General features: G+C 53.1%; 1 protein-coding gene across 1 annotated transcript in view; it reads left to right on the top strand.

The window, feature by feature from the left end:
- The first annotated feature begins 2,524 nt into the window (after nucleotides 1-2,524).
- Nucleotides 2,525-18,227, top strand: part of MROH2A (maestro heat like repeat family member 2A) — a 56,915-nt gene continuing 41,212 nt past the window's right edge. The window contains 12 exon segments of the mRNA XM_025289191.3: nucleotides 2,525-2,810; nucleotides 2,812-2,845; nucleotides 3,925-4,020; nucleotides 4,248-4,429; nucleotides 10,143-10,274; nucleotides 10,481-10,643; nucleotides 12,349-12,447; nucleotides 13,049-13,200; nucleotides 13,684-13,827; nucleotides 15,117-15,209; nucleotides 15,735-15,813; nucleotides 15,952-16,065. Coding sequence (XP_025144976.3) covers nucleotides 2,769-2,810; nucleotides 2,812-2,845; nucleotides 3,925-4,020; nucleotides 4,248-4,429; nucleotides 10,143-10,274; nucleotides 10,481-10,643; nucleotides 12,349-12,447; nucleotides 13,049-13,200; nucleotides 13,684-13,827; nucleotides 15,117-15,209; nucleotides 15,735-15,813; nucleotides 15,952-16,065 — 1,330 coding nt within the window. The 5' untranslated portion in view covers nucleotides 2,525-2,768.

Here is an 18,227-nt window from a genome sequence, read left to right as displayed (position 1 = left end):
GGGCTGCTTCCTGGAGAGGGAAGCCTGCTCTTGCTTGCGTTGGCCTCCTCTTCCTTGGCGTGCAGCTGGCATTCGGCCAGGTTGGTGAGGCTGACGCAGATGGGGGTCAAGGCCTCCGTGTAGTTCGTCTCCATGATGTAGCACAGGAGCCTCACCCAAAATTCCTGGGGCGGGCAGTAAGGGGGAGCTGGGATCAGCCATCCTGGGCATTGCACAGCCTTGTGATGAGATGGTCGGCCCGCCCATCCCCGCCACTGCCACGACAGCAGTGTCTCAGCCTCGCTACTCCAGAACCACACTCCGACCCGCTGACTGACTGCCTCAGCTCTGCCCGGCTCCGCTGCCCAGCCTGGATCTCTGCCAATGCCATCTAAGCCGCACCCACCTGACATGGCCGAGGGGGTCAGCTAGTCCTGGGCCCTTGACTGCTGTGCCCGCTGGCCTCACTCCAACCCCGCATCCAGCACATCCTCTTTGACCAGCCCTCCCTCGAATGGCAACCCACTCCAGTATTCTTGCTTGAAGAATCCCATGGACAGAGGAGCCTGGCAGGCTGCAGTCCATGGGGTCAAAGATCTGGACACGACTTAGCTACTGAAACAATAACAAACGCATCACAGGTCAACAAAGCAAGACCCAAAGCACCTAGGTCCAAGGCTTTTAATTAAAATTCCCGCTCAGTGTCTGCCCACACTGCCCCAGCCTCTGCCTCGCGCACCAGTGAGCCCGTGACCCTCAGCAGTCCGTTTCTACTTCACTGAATCCAGGTGGTCAGAAAACAAGGATCCTCCACGTAGTGCCCCACACTCACCCCCACAAAATTCTCTCATCATTCCCCAGTGCCTTCTGTGGACCTGCTAACCAGTACGGAGCAGACCCCAGAAGGCACTTATCACATGCCCCTTCTTTCACAGCCCACATTTGCTCTACCTTCCACTCTCCTCTGTCTTTTTCTTTCAGATTATTCAAGTGACATGATTGCAATCCCATCCCAAAGACCCTGACTGTGCGCCTGCTGGGTGTAACTATGGCTCTCCATGTGGTGGATACAGAGACGGGTGGTTGTTGCTCAGTCGGGTCTGGCTCTTTGTGACCCGACAGTAGCCCGCCAGGCTCCTCTGTCCATGGGATTCCCCAGGCAACAATACTGGTGTGGGTTACCATTTTCTTCTCCAGGGGATCTTCCCAACCCAGGGATCAAAGCTGCATCTCTTACGTCTCCTGCATTAGCAGGCAGGTTCTTTACCACTTGCTCCACCTTGGAAGCCCACACTCTCTTGTAACATTCTGTATTTCAGAAAGGTCACAGGTCAATAACTTTAGGGACACCAGACCCAGTGGCTGAGTTGCCTGATACCAGCTGTGGCCACTCTGAAACTCTGAGGCAGAAAAAAAAAAAAAAAAAGCATGACCTTCTAGAGGATATAAAACTTCTTTCTATTCCCAAGGGAGGGGCCCAGCTCTCGAGGTGCTAGCCTGCTGTTTCCCTTTTGCCTGGAAAAAATAATTTACTCTATTCTGTTTCTTCCAAACTCTGTCTCCATATTTCTATTTGGCATCTGTGGACCAGGAGCCAAGATTTGGGGAGCATAACTGGTGTGAACAGCTTGTGTTCCCAAAGCCACCTAGGGAAGGATTAAAGAGGGCTGGGGTCAGAATCCTAGCTAGTATGACCCCAGCTCCAATTAGAAACCCACATATTTGAAACTTCTATGTGTAACACAAAGAAGAAAACAAGCCAACAAAGGTGTGGACAAAATTAAAGAACAAGTAGAGAAAAAGATGCACTTGGATACAAGGGTATTTTCAGTGACAACAGTTCAGGTCAGTCACTCAGTCGTGTCCGACTCTTTGCGACCACATGGACTGCAGCACGCCAGGCCTCCCTGTCCATCACCAACTCCTGGAGTTTACCGAACCTCATGTCCATTGAGTCGGTGATGCCATCCAACCATCTCATCCTCTGTTGTCCCCTTCTCCTTTTGTCTTGAGTCATTCCCAGCAACAGGGTCTTTTCTAATGAGTCAGCTCTTTACATTAGGTGGCCAAAGTATTGGAGCTTCAGCTTCAGCATCAGTCCTTCCAATGGAGATTCAGGGTTGATTTCCTTTAGGATTGACTGGTTTGATCTGTAATGCAAAGAACGTCATAATTTTATTGCTCAAACTGCTGATCAGGGCTGTCTCTCAGCAAAAAATGACAAGGACATTCTTCGAGCCTGACTTTTGGTTCAGGGAAACAGGGTCCTTTCACTTGTCTTTAAAATTCTTTATATTCTACTCATTCTGTCAGTGGGACCACCCTGTCCCATCCTGCAAGCTGTCCAGTCCTTGGAGAAGAGGACTCTTCTTCTCAGGACCCCTCTTGTCCACCCATCTCCTCCAACTGCCCAGACCACACCTCCCCACCCTGGGCTCCTATGCCTATATCCTCAGGGGTCTTGGCTGTGAATCCCCACCCCACCAATTTTCCTTTCCCCAAAAAGGCCACCATACCTCACCACACATGTGGGTGACAGAAACGTTGAGTAACAAAGTAATGTGAGTTTTTAATCACCGGGACCTGTGCACTCCTCCAAGAGTGGGTTCACAGAGCTCAGGGAGGCAGTTGGATCTGAGAGTTCCAAGGCTCTGGGACCCAACGGTGATGATTCCAGTGAAACCCACCCCCCACTCTGCCAGGGGAGCTGCTCCACACTGAGTCATGACTGAGGACCCTGAAGGGCTCCTCCTTTGTCAACCCATCCTGCCGAATCCACATTACTGTTGATGTGTATCGGGCAGAGAACAGAGCCTTTTCTTGTGGTGTATTTTTTGTTCTGTCCAGGAAAGAACTCGGAGGAAAGGTCAGTATATAGGTCCCAGGCTTACTCCTTACAGGACTCCCAAGAGAAAGGGAGCACAGGATAGTGAAAGATGCTGGGATGGAGTTTGAGAAACTTGGGATGGGAGGAAAAAGGATCAGAGAGGTTTTAATCCTCTGTGTTGACATCTGTGTTGGGGTTTGTCAGCAATTCAGAAGCTGCTGGTGTGGAGGGAGCCCCTTGAGAGGTGCAATGTGGGCAGCTCAGGGGGATTCCTCACTAATCATTAGTTTTCTGTGTCCAGAAGAGAGGGCGCAAAGGCCCTTCCTAAGCAGGGGTGGTGATCTCTCACTGCGTGGCAAATCACCTAAATGTAATGGCTTAAAATGACACCTGTTTATTATCTCACAGTTTCTCTAGTCAGGAGTCCATGGCTCAGTGGGGTCATTCGCCTGGGGTCTCACAGGCTGCACTCAAGATGTCACCTGGGCTACAACCTTTCTGAAGCCCAGTCCTCTTCCAGGCTCATGTGGTTGTTGCCAGAATCCAGTTCCTTTTGGTTGTAGGACTGAGGCCCTTGGCTCCCTGTGACACAGGCAGTTTACATCACTGCTGTTTGCTTTTCAAAGACAGCATGAGAATGTCCAGTCTGCTAAGACGGAGCTGTGTGAGACATAATGTAATCATGGGAGTGAGACCACCATGGGAGGTTCCCCTCACCTTTGCCATATACTATTGGATAGTGTGTGTGTGTGTGTGTGTGTGTGTGTGCGCGCGCGCGCGCATGCGCACATGCACACATGTATGTTCAGTCATGTCCGACTCTTTGCAACCCTTTGAACTGTAGCCCGCTAGGCTCCCTTGTCCATAGGATTTTTCAGGCAAGAACACTGGAGTGGTTGCCATTTCCTCCTCCAGGGGATCTTCCTGAACCAGGGATCGAACACGAGTCTCCTGCATCTCTTGCCTTGCCGGCAGATTCTTTCCCACTAGAATATGGGTCTAACCAAGTTACAGGTTCCTCCCACACTCTAGGGAAGAGGTTATGCAGGGTGGGACTCACTGGGGGTCGTCCTAGAATGGGTGACATGCCAAGTATTTTATCACTCTTACCTCCAAAGACCTTGAAGAAGAGATGGCAGAAGCAGCAACAGACTCACATGAGGATCCATCAGAGGAAACAGAGGACCTGGGGCCTCTGGAACCAGATGACAGCGGTAAGAAAACCAACCCCCTCCCTGCACTCCTGCCTCATTTTCTCTACTAACTCCTTGAGGGTAAGCCCCAACCAAGGTCTCAGTTTTCCCCATCTATACAGTGGGCAGGAAGGTCCCACCCATGCCCCAGGTGGAGCTAGGGCTGGGCTGGTGTCAGGGAGACTGGGACACCAGGGACACCCCCTGTAACAGTCATCTTGCCATCACGTCGACCACCTTTGTCTCAGGTACCTTCCAGCAAGTCACAAACCTCCTCAACATCATGGAGAGCGAGTCGACCAAAACGGACGCCGCAGGGCCAGGTTTTGACATGAGGAAGAGGCTGGCCTCGGTGATCATCACGGAGAAGGCCACCACCAAGCCTTCCGTGGTGATGAATGCTCTGATCCGCTGCCTGCAGGTGCCGGAGGTAGGGCCTCCTCCCCCAGGCGCTTCTCTGAGCTTGGCCACCTGCTTGCACGTCCATCCACATTTACTGACTGTTGTCAGGGCGGGGCTAGGTGCTGGGGCCCCTGAGGACCAACTGGGCCCTGGGGTGCTCACAATTTTTCAAAGCTCCTCTGTATTCTGATTCGGTGGGTTTGGGAGTCATCGTCTTAGAGCAGGTGAGCCAAGTGACAAAGATATTGAGTAGCAGTGAAGCAGGTAGGTGTGGGGGAGCAGAGACTCTGCAGACACAGGGCACAGGGGTGTTTTCCAGTGGGGAGGTTGTTTCATGGGGCAGAGGGTGTTGATAGGAGTAACGAAGAATGTGGCCAAGATCACACTGGGCCTTGTACAACAGGACCAGAGCATCAGCATCCTCTGAATGCTTGGTACAACTCAGATTTCTGGGGCCCATTTTGAGAGCTTCTGATTCAGTGGATGTATGGAGTGGAACCCAAGACTTAGCATTTTTAGTAAGTTCCCAAGTGATGTGTCTGTTGGTCTGAAGAGCACATTTAGAGAGTTGCTGGATTTTAGACTAGCCTCCAGCTTTTGAGGGTGGGTAGCAAAGGAGTTGTTCCTTATAGGAGTTCTTGTGTGTGTGTGTGTGTGTGTGTGTGTGTGTATTTCAGCCCTGTCATGTCACTGTCATGCAGGAAGTTTCCGTGACCAGGGACTGAACCTGGGCCTCTGTAGTGAAAGTGCTAAATCCTAACCACTAGGCCACCAGGGAACTCCTTTTAGGAGTTCTTTCCTCCTCCTTTTTTTTTTTTTTTTTTTTTTTTGGCCACTCTGAGCAGCATGTGGGAGCTTAGTTCCCCATCCAGGGATTGAACCTGGATCCTTCCATCAGAAGCTCAGACTCTTAATCACTGGATGGCCAGGGAAGTCCCTAGGAGTTCTCCATAGCAAGCTTACTTTACAGAAAGACACGTGGCAGCAGTGAGGAAGGTGTGTCAGGGTCCAGGAGCACAGAAAAGAGGTTTGCAAAACAGATTTTAAAATCTAGGTTTTATTATTACTCAGGCATAGGAGACCCTGGTTCGATTCCTGGATCAAAGATCCCCTGGAGAAGGGAATGGCTACCCACTCCAGTATCCTGGCCTGAAGAATTCCATTAACAGAGGAGGCTGGCAGGCTAGAGTCCACGGGGTCACAAAGAGTCAGACAGGACTGAGTGACTTTTACTTTCACTTTCACTTTCATAGTGAGCCCAACAGCTCAGGAGAGGATCGTCTTAAAAAACTAGTGTGTTACCCACAGATCTCCAGAGACAGGGGTGTGCCATGCCATGCAGTCCCACAGGAAAGCACCAGCTTGGGCAGGAGGCAGAGGGACCAAGGGGGAAATGTGTGCAGGAGGGTGGCTTCTCTAGGGGACAAGTCCTAGTCAGCCAGCTCCGGGGTGTTGGGACTTCCTGAGTGGTCTGGTCCCCGGCCCCAGGGTGATTAGACCAGGTGGCTCAGCGGTCAAGAATCTGCCTGCCAATGCAGGAGACACGGGTTCAGTCCCTGTGTGGAGAAGATCCCCTGGAGGAGGAAAAGGCTACCTGCTCTAGTATTTTTGCCTGGAGAATCCCATGGGCAGAGGAGCCTGGTAGACTACAGTCCCTGGGATTGCAAAGAGTCATGCATGACGGCACGACTAAACAGCAGCAGCATAGTGGCCCCGAGCATGAGAGGCTGATGGAGGAGGTGCTTGGGCGTGGGCTCTGGTAGACTACAGTCCATGGGATTGCAAAGAGTCATGCATGACGGCACGACTAAACAGCAGCAGCATAGTGGCCCCGAGCATGAGAGGCTGATGGAGGAGGTGCTTGGGCGTGGGCTCTGGACTCTGGCTTAACAAGCTTGCTGGTGGCAGAGCTGTTTGCTGTCTCCGGGAACTGACTAACCCCTGGCAGTCTTTCGGGTCCACAAGACCCCAAGAAATCAAAGCATCGGGAAATTTAGAAAATTACAAAAACCGTGATCAATACCCAGGCCTGATAAATGATCAGTGGCAATAAACAGGTGATAAACAAGTAGGCACACTGTAAAATGTAATCTGTGTCAAACTTTTCAGTTATTCATTAGTGAAGGAACCAGTAAGATGTTGCCTGTGTGCTCATTTGCTACAGTCGTGTCCGACTCTCTGCGACCCCATGGACTGTAGCCCACCAGGCTCCTCTGTCCATGGGATTCTCCAGGCAAGAATACCGGAGTGGGTTGCCATGCCCTCTTCCAGGGGATCTTTTTGACCCAGGGATTGAACTCGCATCTCCTGTGTCTCCTGCATTGGAAGGTGGATTCTTTACCACTAGCGCCACCTGGGAAGCTAATAAGATGTTGCTGCTGCTGCTAAGTCACATCAGTCAAGTCTGACTCTCTGCTACCCCACAGACGGCAGCCCAACAGGCTCCCCAGTCCCTGGGATTCTCCAGGCAAGAATACAGGAGTGGGTTGCCATTTCCTTCTCCATTGCATGAAAGTGAAAAGTGAAAGTGAAGTCGCTCAGTCATGTCTGACTCTTAGCGACCCCATGGACTATAGCCTACCAGGCTCCTCTGTCCATGGGATTCTCCAGGCAAGAGTACTGGAGTGGGTTGCCATTGTCTTCTCCGTAATAAGATGTTAAAATCTGTTAAAATGAGAATTTTACTTCTAGTGATCTATATTCTTTACCAGTCAAAATTCCTTTGCCTTGTCACAGACAGGAATCATTTTCATGATCAGTTTCCTAAAACTAAGCTTCTATCCCCGTGGAGACATAGCCTCAACCATCACTCCCATAGTCCGAATCATCCTTCAGAGGCAGTGGGACATCCCTAAGCCTGCCTCTGGGAGGCCACTCGGTGCCTGTTTTATGACACTCTCAAAATCTTGGACAATTTTTCTCTTGTGACCATAAATATTCTCCAAGATTAATTTTGATCACAGATAAGACTGGATTTATAATTTGCCTGGCCACTTACATATCTGCAGCCATAGTCTTAGCTGCACATCGAGGCTTCCTTGAGTTTGCTTTGAAAACCAAGAGCATGAAGTTTCAACAGGGTGAGACTGCTCCACAACAGGTAATATTGGTTCTTGCACAGTGGGGTGGGGATGTGTGTGTGTGTGAAGGAAATTTTAGTTTTTGATGTACAAAGCACAGATATGGATAATCAAATATATAATATCTTTGCAGTATTACATTTTCATGGTGGGGAGTGATTAGGAAAAAAAATGCTTAAGGAGGTTCCTTAGGGGACAGAAAAAAAAAAAAAGAGGTTGAAAAAACTAGGACCATCGATACTGGGCAGCAAAGGCCACACAGTTCCCTTCTGTCCAGGAGTTCTTATGAGGAGGCTCTCACTGGAGTTTTAAAGCCTCTGAAAAGTGTAAGTGAAAGTTGCTCAGTCACGTCCAACTCCTTGTGACCCCATGGACTGTAGCTTGCCAGGCTCCTCTGTCTATGGAATTCTCCAGGCCAGAATACTGGAGTGGGCAGCCATCCTCTTCTCCAGGGGATCTTCTCCACCCAGGAATTGAACTGGGGTCTACCTACATTGCAGGTGGATTCTTTACCAGCTGACCTATAAGCTTCTCTTACTTCCTGTATTAAAGGTTTGTAGGCTTCCCTGGTGGCTCAGACTATAAAAACTCTGCCTGCAATGCAGGAGATCCAGGTTTGATCCCTGGGTCGGGACGATCCCCTGGAGAAGGATATGGCAACCCATTCCAATATTCTTGCCTGTGAAATTCCCTGGACAGAGGAGCCTGGCAGGCTGAAGTCCATGGGGTCACAAAAGAATCGGACACGACTGAGCGACTGAAAAGCAGCATTATTTTCTGTACCAAGACTCTGTACTGGCTAAAAGTATACATTTTGGTGACTTCCTCTCCTCATGAGGTCCCCAAATTTGCTACAGTCCTGACAGTTGAGAAGTGACCTCTTTACCAGCTGAGGGAGGGGGCCATCTTCCCAGAGGGCTTTGCAGATGAAGCTCCATGGAGACAGGAGTCCACCTTCTTTCTTTCTTGGTGGTGTACCATCCCTGGTTGAATGAGAGTCATTGTCAAATCTGACTCTCCAGGAGTGGTCAGGTTGCAAAACCTATTTGTCCAATCCCATCCTCATTCAGGTCACTTAAAGTGGTGACCAGAGCTATGTAGGAAGCAAAATAGAGCATGTTGTCTTGAACTTTGCAAGAGGGTCAGTGCCAAGTCTGTGGAGGACCCTGTACGTTGACTGTTTGACCCCTGTCTTGCTGAGTAGTGAGGACAGATGCAGGCCATGGGGGCAGGGCTGGTTGGATGAGTCTGACGGGGGAGGGGAGGGGGTTGTGGACAGGCTGGCGTTGGGGGCAGAGCGGAGGCAGTTTGAGGATTGTGGGTTCACCGACCAACTGGAGTGTTAATCATACAGCATCCAATTCCAATGTATGGATTCCCCACCTCAAGCCAATCTGCTGACACCAGCTGGGGGTGGGGGTCCTACAATTTAACTCAGTTCTGACACTATCTGCCTGGAGATAGTGTCAGATTCCATGGGTTAAGGGCTCAGTCCAATTAAGGTGGCATTAGTGGTAAAGAACCTGCCCACCAATGAAGGAGACATAAGAGACATGGATTCAATCCCTGGGTTGGGAAGATCCCCTAGAGGAGGGCACGGTAACCCACTCCAGTATTCTTGCCTGGAGAATCCCATGGACAGAGGAGCCTGGCGGGCTATATAGTCCATAGGGTCACAAAAAGTCGGACACAGCTGAAGTGACTCAGCACGCACGCGTGCACCCATAAGACAACCCCAGCCTGGCCCATGCTTCAGATGCCAGTGGTAAGTTTGGCCAATTGGCTATAGACCGGAGATTCCCATGACCCCCTCCTCGAGTTTAATGAATTTGCTAGAGGGGCTCACAAAATCCAAAGAAACCTTTTACTTATCAGTTTCTTATAACTCAGGACCAGACAGATGGAAGAAATGCATAGGGTAAGGGTATGGGAAAGGGCATGAAGTTTCCATGTCCTCTCTGGGCCTCCCATCCCCTCTAAATCTCCATGTGTTCACCAGTCTAAAGCTCTCTGAACCCTGTCCTTTTGGATTTTTATGGAGGCTTCACTATCTAGGCATGGTTGATCAAATCACTAGCCATTGGCGACTGATTCAACTTCCAGCCCCACTCTCCTCCTTGGGGGTCCGAGTGGTTGGGACTGAAAGTGTTAGTCCTCTAGTCAGATGATGGGTTCTCCTGCCAACCATTCCCCAGCCTTCAAGTGAAAGGGAAAGTCGCTCAGTCTTGTCCGCCTCCTTGCAACCCCACGGACTACAGTCCACAGAATTCTCCAGGCCAGAATACCGAAGTGGGTAGCCATTCACTTCTCCAGGGGATCCTCCCAGCCAGCCCAGAGATCGAGCCCAGGTCTCCCACATGGCAGGCGGATTCTTTACCAGTTGAGCCACCAGGGAAACCCTCCCCAACCTTAGGTGTGGACCAAAAATCATCTCATTAATACAACAAAAAAAGACATCTTTGTCACTCTGATTGCTTAGGAAATTCCAAGGATTTCAGGCTTCTGTGCTTGGGTGAAGACCAAACACACGTCTTATTATAAATCACAGTCTCCTAGGTATTAGGGGGAGGGCCAGCAGGAGGGAGACTGCAGTGGATCTGTGGGTTCCCAAGCCCTGCTGCCTGGTCCTGGACCTCCCCACCCGCCACACTTGTTCCCCAGATTTCCACTCAACGCAAAGTCAACATCTACAACATCCTGCAGGAGATCATCCAGCAGGAGGGAGAGCTGGAGGAGCGCTGTGTCCAGAGGCTGGTCACCATCGCCTCCAAGGAGATGAGGGACATGCTGGAGGTAGTGGATGTCCTGCCCCCGCCCGCCTGGCCGCCACCCCAGGGGGCTGGGCTCTGGTGGGCGAGGCATGGGAGGCCCGAGGCCCTTGTCTGGTTATCTCATGGGGAACAACAGTAGGCTGAGGGGGCCCATGGGACCCCAGCGGGGCTGGAGTAGGTGAGGGGCAGGAATGCTGGCGAAGCCACGTGTCCTCCCGTGCCCTGCAGATGGAGGGCTACATGAGGGCAGAGGTGGCCAGCGACACCCTGGTGGCCCTGTCCCGAAACCACTTCAGCTTGGTCATGTACGAGCTGCAGCACCATCTCAAACCCCTCAACCTCACGGAAGAATTTGTCATCGTCACCCTGGCCAAGCTGGCCAATGGCAACGGTAGGGCTCGTGGGGACTGGGCCCCGGCGTCTGCCCGTCTGGCCACCCCTGTGCCTCTGCCCTGGTCCCTGCCCCCACCCCCTCCCATTTCTCCCTCTTCTTGCCTTCCTCTGGCATTCCTCCGTTTCACTTCTGGTGTCTCTCTGTCCCTCTCAGCTGCTGAGATCCCCTCCCCGTGCCTCCCATCCTGTGTCTTTTCTCTTGCTGGCCCTTCTCTCGCACACCTCTCTTTCCTCGCCCCCACCTCTGGCCCCGTTCTCTCCCTCGCTCCCTCCTTCCTTCCCTTTTCAGTCCGCGCACATGTGCTGAGCGTCCACTCCACGCAGGCCTTGCGGTGGGCAGTGGAGTGCTGGTGAGTGAGGCACTGGGAACCAGTACACGAGAAAACGGAGTGTCACAATGGGAGAGGGCACGCGGCTGTCCTCCTCCTAACCGCCATCTCATTCAGTGTCTGGGTCATCATTCTAGAATGTTTCAGTTCAGTTCAGTCGCTCAGTCGTGTCAGACTCCTTGCGACCCCATGAATCGCAGCACGCCAAGCCTCCCTGTCCATCGTCATCTCCCGGAGTTCACCCAAACTCATGTCCATCGAGTCGGTGATGCCATCCAATCATCTCATCCTCTGTCATCCCCTTCTCCTCCTGCCCCCAATCCCTCCCAGCATCAGAGTCTTTTCCAATGAGCCAACTCTTCGCATGAGGTGGCCAAAGTACTGCAGTTTCAGCTTTAGCATCATTCCTTCCAAAGAACACCCAGGGCTGATCTCCTTTAGAATGGACTGGTTGGATGTCCTTGCAGGCCAAGGGACTCTCAAGAGTCTTCTCCAACACCACAGTTCAAAAGCATCAATTCTTCAGTGCTCAGCTTTCTTCATAGTCCAACTCTCACATCCATACGTGACCACTGGAAAAACCATAGCCTTGACTAGACGGACCTTTGTTGGCAAAGTAACGTCTCTGCTTTTCAATATGCTATCTGGGTTGGTCATAACTTTTCTTCCAAGGAGTAAGTCTCTTTTAATTTCATGGCTGCAGTCACCATCTGCAGTGATTTTGGAGTCCAGAAAAATAAAGTCTGACACTGTGTCCACTGTTTCCCCATCTATTTCCCGTGAAGTGATGGGACCAGATGCCATGATCTTCGTTTATTGAATGTTGAGCTTTAAGCCAACTTTTTCACTCTCCTCTTTCACTTTCATCAAGAGGCTTTTTAGTTCCTCTTCACTCTCTGCCATAAGGGTGGTGTCATCTGCATATCCGAGATTATTGATATGATTATGAGACAACAAAGGAGTGGCGGCTTGGGAGGCCCACCCCCTGCCTCCTCTCTGTTCCCTGGGGCCCCAGGAAGAGCAGGGCTCTTCCTTCTTTTCCTCCGCCCCTACCCTCCCCCATCACCTCTCCCCGCCCCTCCCCCATCCCCCTTCCCTCATCTCCCTTTTCCTCCCCATTTTCCTCTCCCCTCCCCCTTCTCTCCTCCCCCACTTCTCCCCTCCCCCCTTCTCCCCTCCTCCATCTCCCTTCCCCTTCACCTGCTCCCAGCTAACACTTCTTACCTCGCCTGCCTCCTACCATCTCCTGTGGCCCAGCCCATGCAAAGGGGTTCCCTGGCCTTGTTCTGGGCACTCACTGGAAGTGTGGGTGGTGGTGCTGTCCTTTCTGCTGACCCTCCTCCTCCAACTGAGACCTCTGCCCACACCTCGCAGTGTTTGAGTTCATGCCATACATGGGCATCACCCTGGCCACCATGTTCACCATGCTGAGGCTCGCCAATGAAGCCAAGATGCGCCAGGTGATCTGTGGTGGTAAGTGTCCCACCTGGGCCTGCAGGTCTGGCCCGATCAGGGTGCGGAAGGGAGGCGGTGGTAGACAGGTAGAGACGAAAGGGCAGTGGGAATCGCAGGAGAGGGAGACCAGGGAAATGGTCCCAGCTTGGGCTTGACCTGGGTCATGTATATCTGATCACCTTGCCCCAGGTTTTAATTGTGTCATGGTTTTGTGAGCCCCAATCCCCAGTACCTGAGAAAAGTAGGACAAAACGCGTTTGCCACTCTTTGCTTTGGAGTCCCCAGGATCTGAGTGAAAAAGTCTTCTTCCAGGTCTCACCCTTGACCTTGCCACATGAACCTCAAGGCTGGGGGCCCAGTCACACCTGTGTGCTCCACCCTCGGGGGAGTCTTTCACCCTCAGACAGGGAGGGGCTTCATGCAAGACAAAACAGGGAGCTGGGAGGGGGGTTGGAAAGGCAGACAGACAGGGACACAAGAGATTTTTCTAGCAGCGTCTTTGGCCGTCTCAGTAACCTGCTGGTTATGGAAGTGTGAGGGCTCCTCCTGAGGAGGCAGCCCTGGAAGGCTTTGTTCTGCGTCCTGCCCCCTGGGGCTCACTGCGCGTCCCCCGGGGCAGCCATGGAGACATTCTGCGAGACGGTGCAGTTTTACCTGAGGCACCTGGAGGACAGCGTGTACCCCGTGATGACTGAGGACCAGTTTGCGGTGAAGCTGTTCCCCATGTATCGCTACTTCGTGACGGTGTGGCTGCGGAACAACAACCCGGAGGTGAGACAGGCCCTGCTGGGTGGGGGTGGGAGCCCGTGGTCCTCGGGTCATCGCTCTCCAGCCTGTGCAGCTGGAGGAGCTGAGACACCATGGGGTCCAAGGAGGTGGAGACCTGATTAATGGCAGAGCCATGGGGACCCTGGAGGTGTCCTGACAAAGGCCCCTGGAGTTGCTGGACCAGGGTCCCTGTTACACGTGTGCCGGGCCCTCTCCAAGCTTGTAGGAGCCACTTCCGCACCAACTCTGGGCCATAGGACTGTTTTACAAATGAGGAAACGGAGACACAGAGAGGTTGAGTACCTGTCCAAGGCCACCTGAGTGACAGATCAGGACTTGGGGGACAGGCTTCGCACTTGCGGGGCCTGGGGGAGGCCTGGACTCTACTCCAAGGTCCCCTCTGTCACCTGTGCTTGATTCTGAGGCTGGGGCCGATGTCACAGGGGGTCCTGGCCGAGAGGTCTAGAGACCTGGCTCCTGTGCTAGGTGAAGCTGGGGGTCATCAAGTCCCTGAAGCCCATGCTGAGCCTCCTCCTGCCCAATGATGACCTGCGGGATCAGGTGTACGACTACATCCCCCTGCTGCTGGCGGAGTACCAGGGCGGCCTGGAGGCGCTCTTCATCACGCAGGTGAGGGGCCTGGGCTGGGGGCTCGGGGTATTTAGGGCTCCTGAGTGTCCTGTGGGGTGTCGTCCGGGTGGGAGATGGAGCCACGGGACCTGGCACTTGTCCGATTTCCGAGAAACAGATGCTGCTGTTCCACGTATGTTAGTCACTCAGTCACGTCTGACTCTTTGCAACCCTGTGGACTGTATCCCACCAGGATTCTCTGTCCATGGGACTTCCCAGGCAAGAATACTGGAGTGGGTTGCCTGTTCCTTCTCAAGGGGATCTTCCTGGACCAGAAATCAAAGCCAGGTGTCTCATGTTGCAGGCAGATTCTTTACTCTCTGAGCCACCAGGGAAGCCAGGCAGAAAGGATGATACCTCAAAGGGTTCTGGGACCCACAGTGAGGTCACAACTTTCATATCGGTTTCCTAAGGCTGTTGTAACAAAGAACCAGGAAGCAGGTGGCTTAAAACAACAGAAATGTGTTCTGTCATGGTCCTGGAGGCTGGCACTCTGAAATCAAGGTGTTGGCAGGCTGTGCTCCTTCTGCAGGCTCTAGGGGAGAATCTTGCCCTTCCAGCTTCTGGTGGCCCAGGCACTGCATCACTCCAGTGTCGTCCTCCGTCGTCACATGGCCATCTCTGTGTCTCTCTCTCTGTGTCTTCTCCTCTTCTCATAAGGACAGCGGTGCTTGGATCTAAGGTGTTGTCAGGGTGATCTCTTCTTGAGAGCCATAACTAATTATGTCTGCAAAGACCCTATTTCCAAGTTACCTCACATTTTGAGGTTCTGGGTGGACATGGATTCTCGGGGGAACACCATTCAACCTCTTACCAGCCTTGAACGTGTGCGAGATGGAGTTTTTGCAAGATTCTGAGCCGAGTTGTGACCTGGGCTGGTGTATATGGTGAAGGGGGTCACTCATTTACAGACGAGGCGAGACCCTTCGCCTCGTGAAAGCTGGGAACAGAAATGAACGTGCCAGATTTGGGGAGCCACCAGCAGATCTTCTGTCTAAAAGTTGGCATGCACCTCCCGGTGACTAGAAGAGAGAGGAAAAGAAAGCCTTGAACGTCCACGCTCAGTGGCCTACGCAGCCCTGCCAAGCTGTAGTGTCCACCGCAATCCTCAGAGGCGGCTGGAAACAGTCGGACTCAGGGGTCTGGGCGGAGCTTGAGAGGTGGCCTCTCCGCCCAACTCCCAGGGGATACTGATACCTCCAGAGGAGGGAGAAAGTCAAGGAGCAAAGGTCTGGCAAGTGACCTGAGTCGGTCGAAGGTCACCTACCACCGTTTCCCGCCCGCGGCAGGTCTTGAGGCAGATCCTGGAAATGTCTGTCATCACCAGCAGCCCCGTCCCGCAGATGCAGCTGTACACCATCTTCACGGAGCTGCACCTCCAGGTGAGCCCCAGGGCCGCGCGGGGCGGGGCCTTCTCCGGGGCGGGTCAGACGAGGCGGGCTGGGGGCGGGTCAGGGGAGGTGGGCTGGGGGCGGGTCAGGGGAGGTGCGCTGGGGGCGGGTCAGGGGAGGTGCGCTGGGGGCGGGTCAGCGGAGGGGCGCTGTGGGCGGGTCATGGGAGGTGCTGAGGGCGGTCAAGGGAGGCGGGCTGGGGGCGGGTCAGCGGAGGCGCGCTGGGGGCGGGTCATGGGAGGTGCTGAGGGCGGTCAGGGGAGGAGGGCTGGGGGCGGGTCAGGGGAGGAGGGCTGGGGGCGGGTCAGGGAAGGTGCGCTGGGGGCGGGTCAGGGGAGGTGGGCTGGGGGCGGGTGGTGTGCAGACCAGGGCTCCGGGTGGCAGGGTGGCGGTGGGGCCCACGTCCCGATGCCACAGGCCTCCTGCCTCCTGCCGGGGACGAGGCACAGGTGGGGCTCCTGCTCGTGTGCCCCTCTGCGGGGCTGACCTCTTCACCCCCTGCCCGCCCCGCCCTAGGTGTGCTCCAGGGCCCCCGCCCAGCAGCAGTACAGCAGCCAGAACCTGACGGAGATCGTGCACTGCTTCATAGCCCTTGGTGAGGCGCCCCCGGGCCCCCGGGAGCCCTCGGGAGGGCCGGCCCCCTCTGAGCGCCGGGCCCCGGGGCTGCCTTGTCGCGCTGCTGCTCTTGACTCGGGGCACGACTAAAGACGTCCTTCCCCCCCACCCCCTGCAGCCCGCTCCTACCCCAAGGAGCTGATGAAGTTCTTCCTCAGCCAGATGGAGATAAGCAAGGAGGCCGTCCGCGTGGGGACCCTGGCCCTGATCAGGGCAGTGGTGAGCGCAGATGGTGAGCACTCACGCCGCAGGAAGACCGGGCGGGAGCTAGGGTGGCAGGTGTCACTCATATCTGGCCTTTTTTTTTTTTTCTTAAACTTTTGGCCGCACCCTGCGGCGGCATGTGGGATCTTAGTGCCCTGCCCGGAGATCGAACCCTTACCCCCTGCGTTGGAAGCACCGAGTCTTAAGCACTGGACTTCCAGGGAAGTCCCTGGATCATTTCCTCTCTTACAGACCCTGCTGGGTGGGCCACGGAGTCAGGGCTCTCCGTAGCTTCATGTTTCCTATCCTTGAACCTACACCGGCCTGTGTCCCACCCTCCACACCCTCGCCCCTTTCCTTCAACCCTGAACCCCAGCTTCTACCTGAGCCTGAATTTCAAACTGTTTGCCCAAATCCTAGTATAACTCCCAAAGCTAAATGAAAGGCATATAAAGCCTAGATACACAGTATAGATGTAGCCCTAAAGCTCTATTGACCCAGTGTCAAAACTTAGTCTGAAACCCTGCTTCCGAATCCCTAAGCCCAAACCCTAAAACTGGCCTTGCTATCCACAGGGAATCACGGTTCCCCAGAGCACCGGCTCAGAGCATCCGCTTGAATTTGAATAAGGTGCCCTCTGCTGGCAGCATTTGTTTTTGCATGATTTGAGAACCACACGTGCTGTGCTCAGTTGCTTCCGTCCTGTCCCATTGTTTGCCAGGCGACTGACTGTAGCCCGCCAGGCTCCTCTGTCCATGGAATTCTCCAGGCAAGAATACTGGAGTGGGTTGCCATTTCCTCCTCCAGGGAATCTTCCTGACCCAGGGATCAAATCTACATCTCATGTCTCCTGCATTGGCAGGCGAGTTTTTTTCCACTAGCGCCACCTTGAAAGCCCTGAGAAGTGCATGGTTGGCTTCAGTTCAGCCCTTCAGCTGCATATCCTTGTACAGTACACAAACTGAGCAACTGTATGTGAAAGACCTTCTCCTGACAGTAGACCCATCTCTTACAGAAATGAAAATTTAAGCAACAGTGAAAGTGAAAGTTGCTCAGTCGTGTCTGAGTCTTTGTGACCCCACGAACTGTACAGTCCTTGGAATTCTCCAGGCCCCAATACTGGCGTGCCACAGTGAGACTCCTTTTTACCTATCTGATGGGCAGAGATGATAATGACTAGAGTTGGCCTACCCATTTTTCTGCAGAAGGGCAGATAGCAAAAATATTTTCAGCTTTGCAGACCACACACTCTGTGACAATTATGCAAATTGGCCATTGTAGAGCAGAAGCAGTTATAACTTCAGAGCATGGCTGTGTTCCAATAAAGCTATGTCTACAAACACAGACTTTGGGCTGGAATTAAACTTAGGGCTAGACTTTGCTAGTCCCTGGTCTACAATACAAGAAACAAGCCACCGATACTTCCTTGTCAGGGGTGTAAACTGATAAACCATTCTGGATGCTCACTTGGATAGGGCCCAAAACACGGGCTCAAAATCTAACATTTTATCAGCTGTCTGAAGAAATTAATTGCCCAAAGGCAATTGGATAAAGATGTTCCTTATAACATTGTGCATAGAAGCAAAACATTGAAAACAATCTACTTGTTTTTTCTACGAGAAATTTGTGGACTTAGTGATAGTATAGCCTTATATGGGCTTCCCAGGTGGCACCAGTGGTAAAGAACCTGCCTGCTAATGCAGGAGACGTAAGAGATGCAAGTGCAGTGCCTGGGTTGGGAAGGTTCCTGGAGGAGGGCATGGCAACCCACTCCACTATTCTTGCCTGGAGAATCCCCATGGACAGATAAGCCTCGAGGGCTACAGTCCACTGGGTCGCAGAGAGTTGGAAATGACTGACGCAACTTCACATACAGGCATGCATAGCCACATATGGAATATTATACCATCTTTTTCATGGAAAAGCCGCTCTTTGTATATTAAGTATAGCAGTACAGTGTCGGACAGTTATATATAGCATGACCTCGGTTCAGTTCAGTTCCGTTCAGTCGCTCAGTCATGTCCAACTCTTTGTGACCCCATGAACTGCAGCATGCCAGGCCGCCCTGTCCATCACCAACTCCTGGAAGTTACCCAAACTCATGTCCATTGAGTCGGTGATGCCATCCAACCATCTCATCCTCTGTCATCCCCTTCTCCTTCTGCCCCCAATCCCTCCCAGCATCAGAGT

Source organism: Bubalus bubalis, chromosome 6, assembly GCF_019923935.1.
Source record: "Bubalus bubalis isolate 160015118507 breed Murrah chromosome 6, NDDB_SH_1, whole genome shotgun sequence".
In the NCBI taxonomy this organism is placed as follows: Eukaryota; Metazoa; Chordata; class Mammalia; order Artiodactyla; family Bovidae; genus Bubalus; species Bubalus bubalis.
This window is presented reverse-complemented; position numbering and strand designations above follow the sequence as displayed.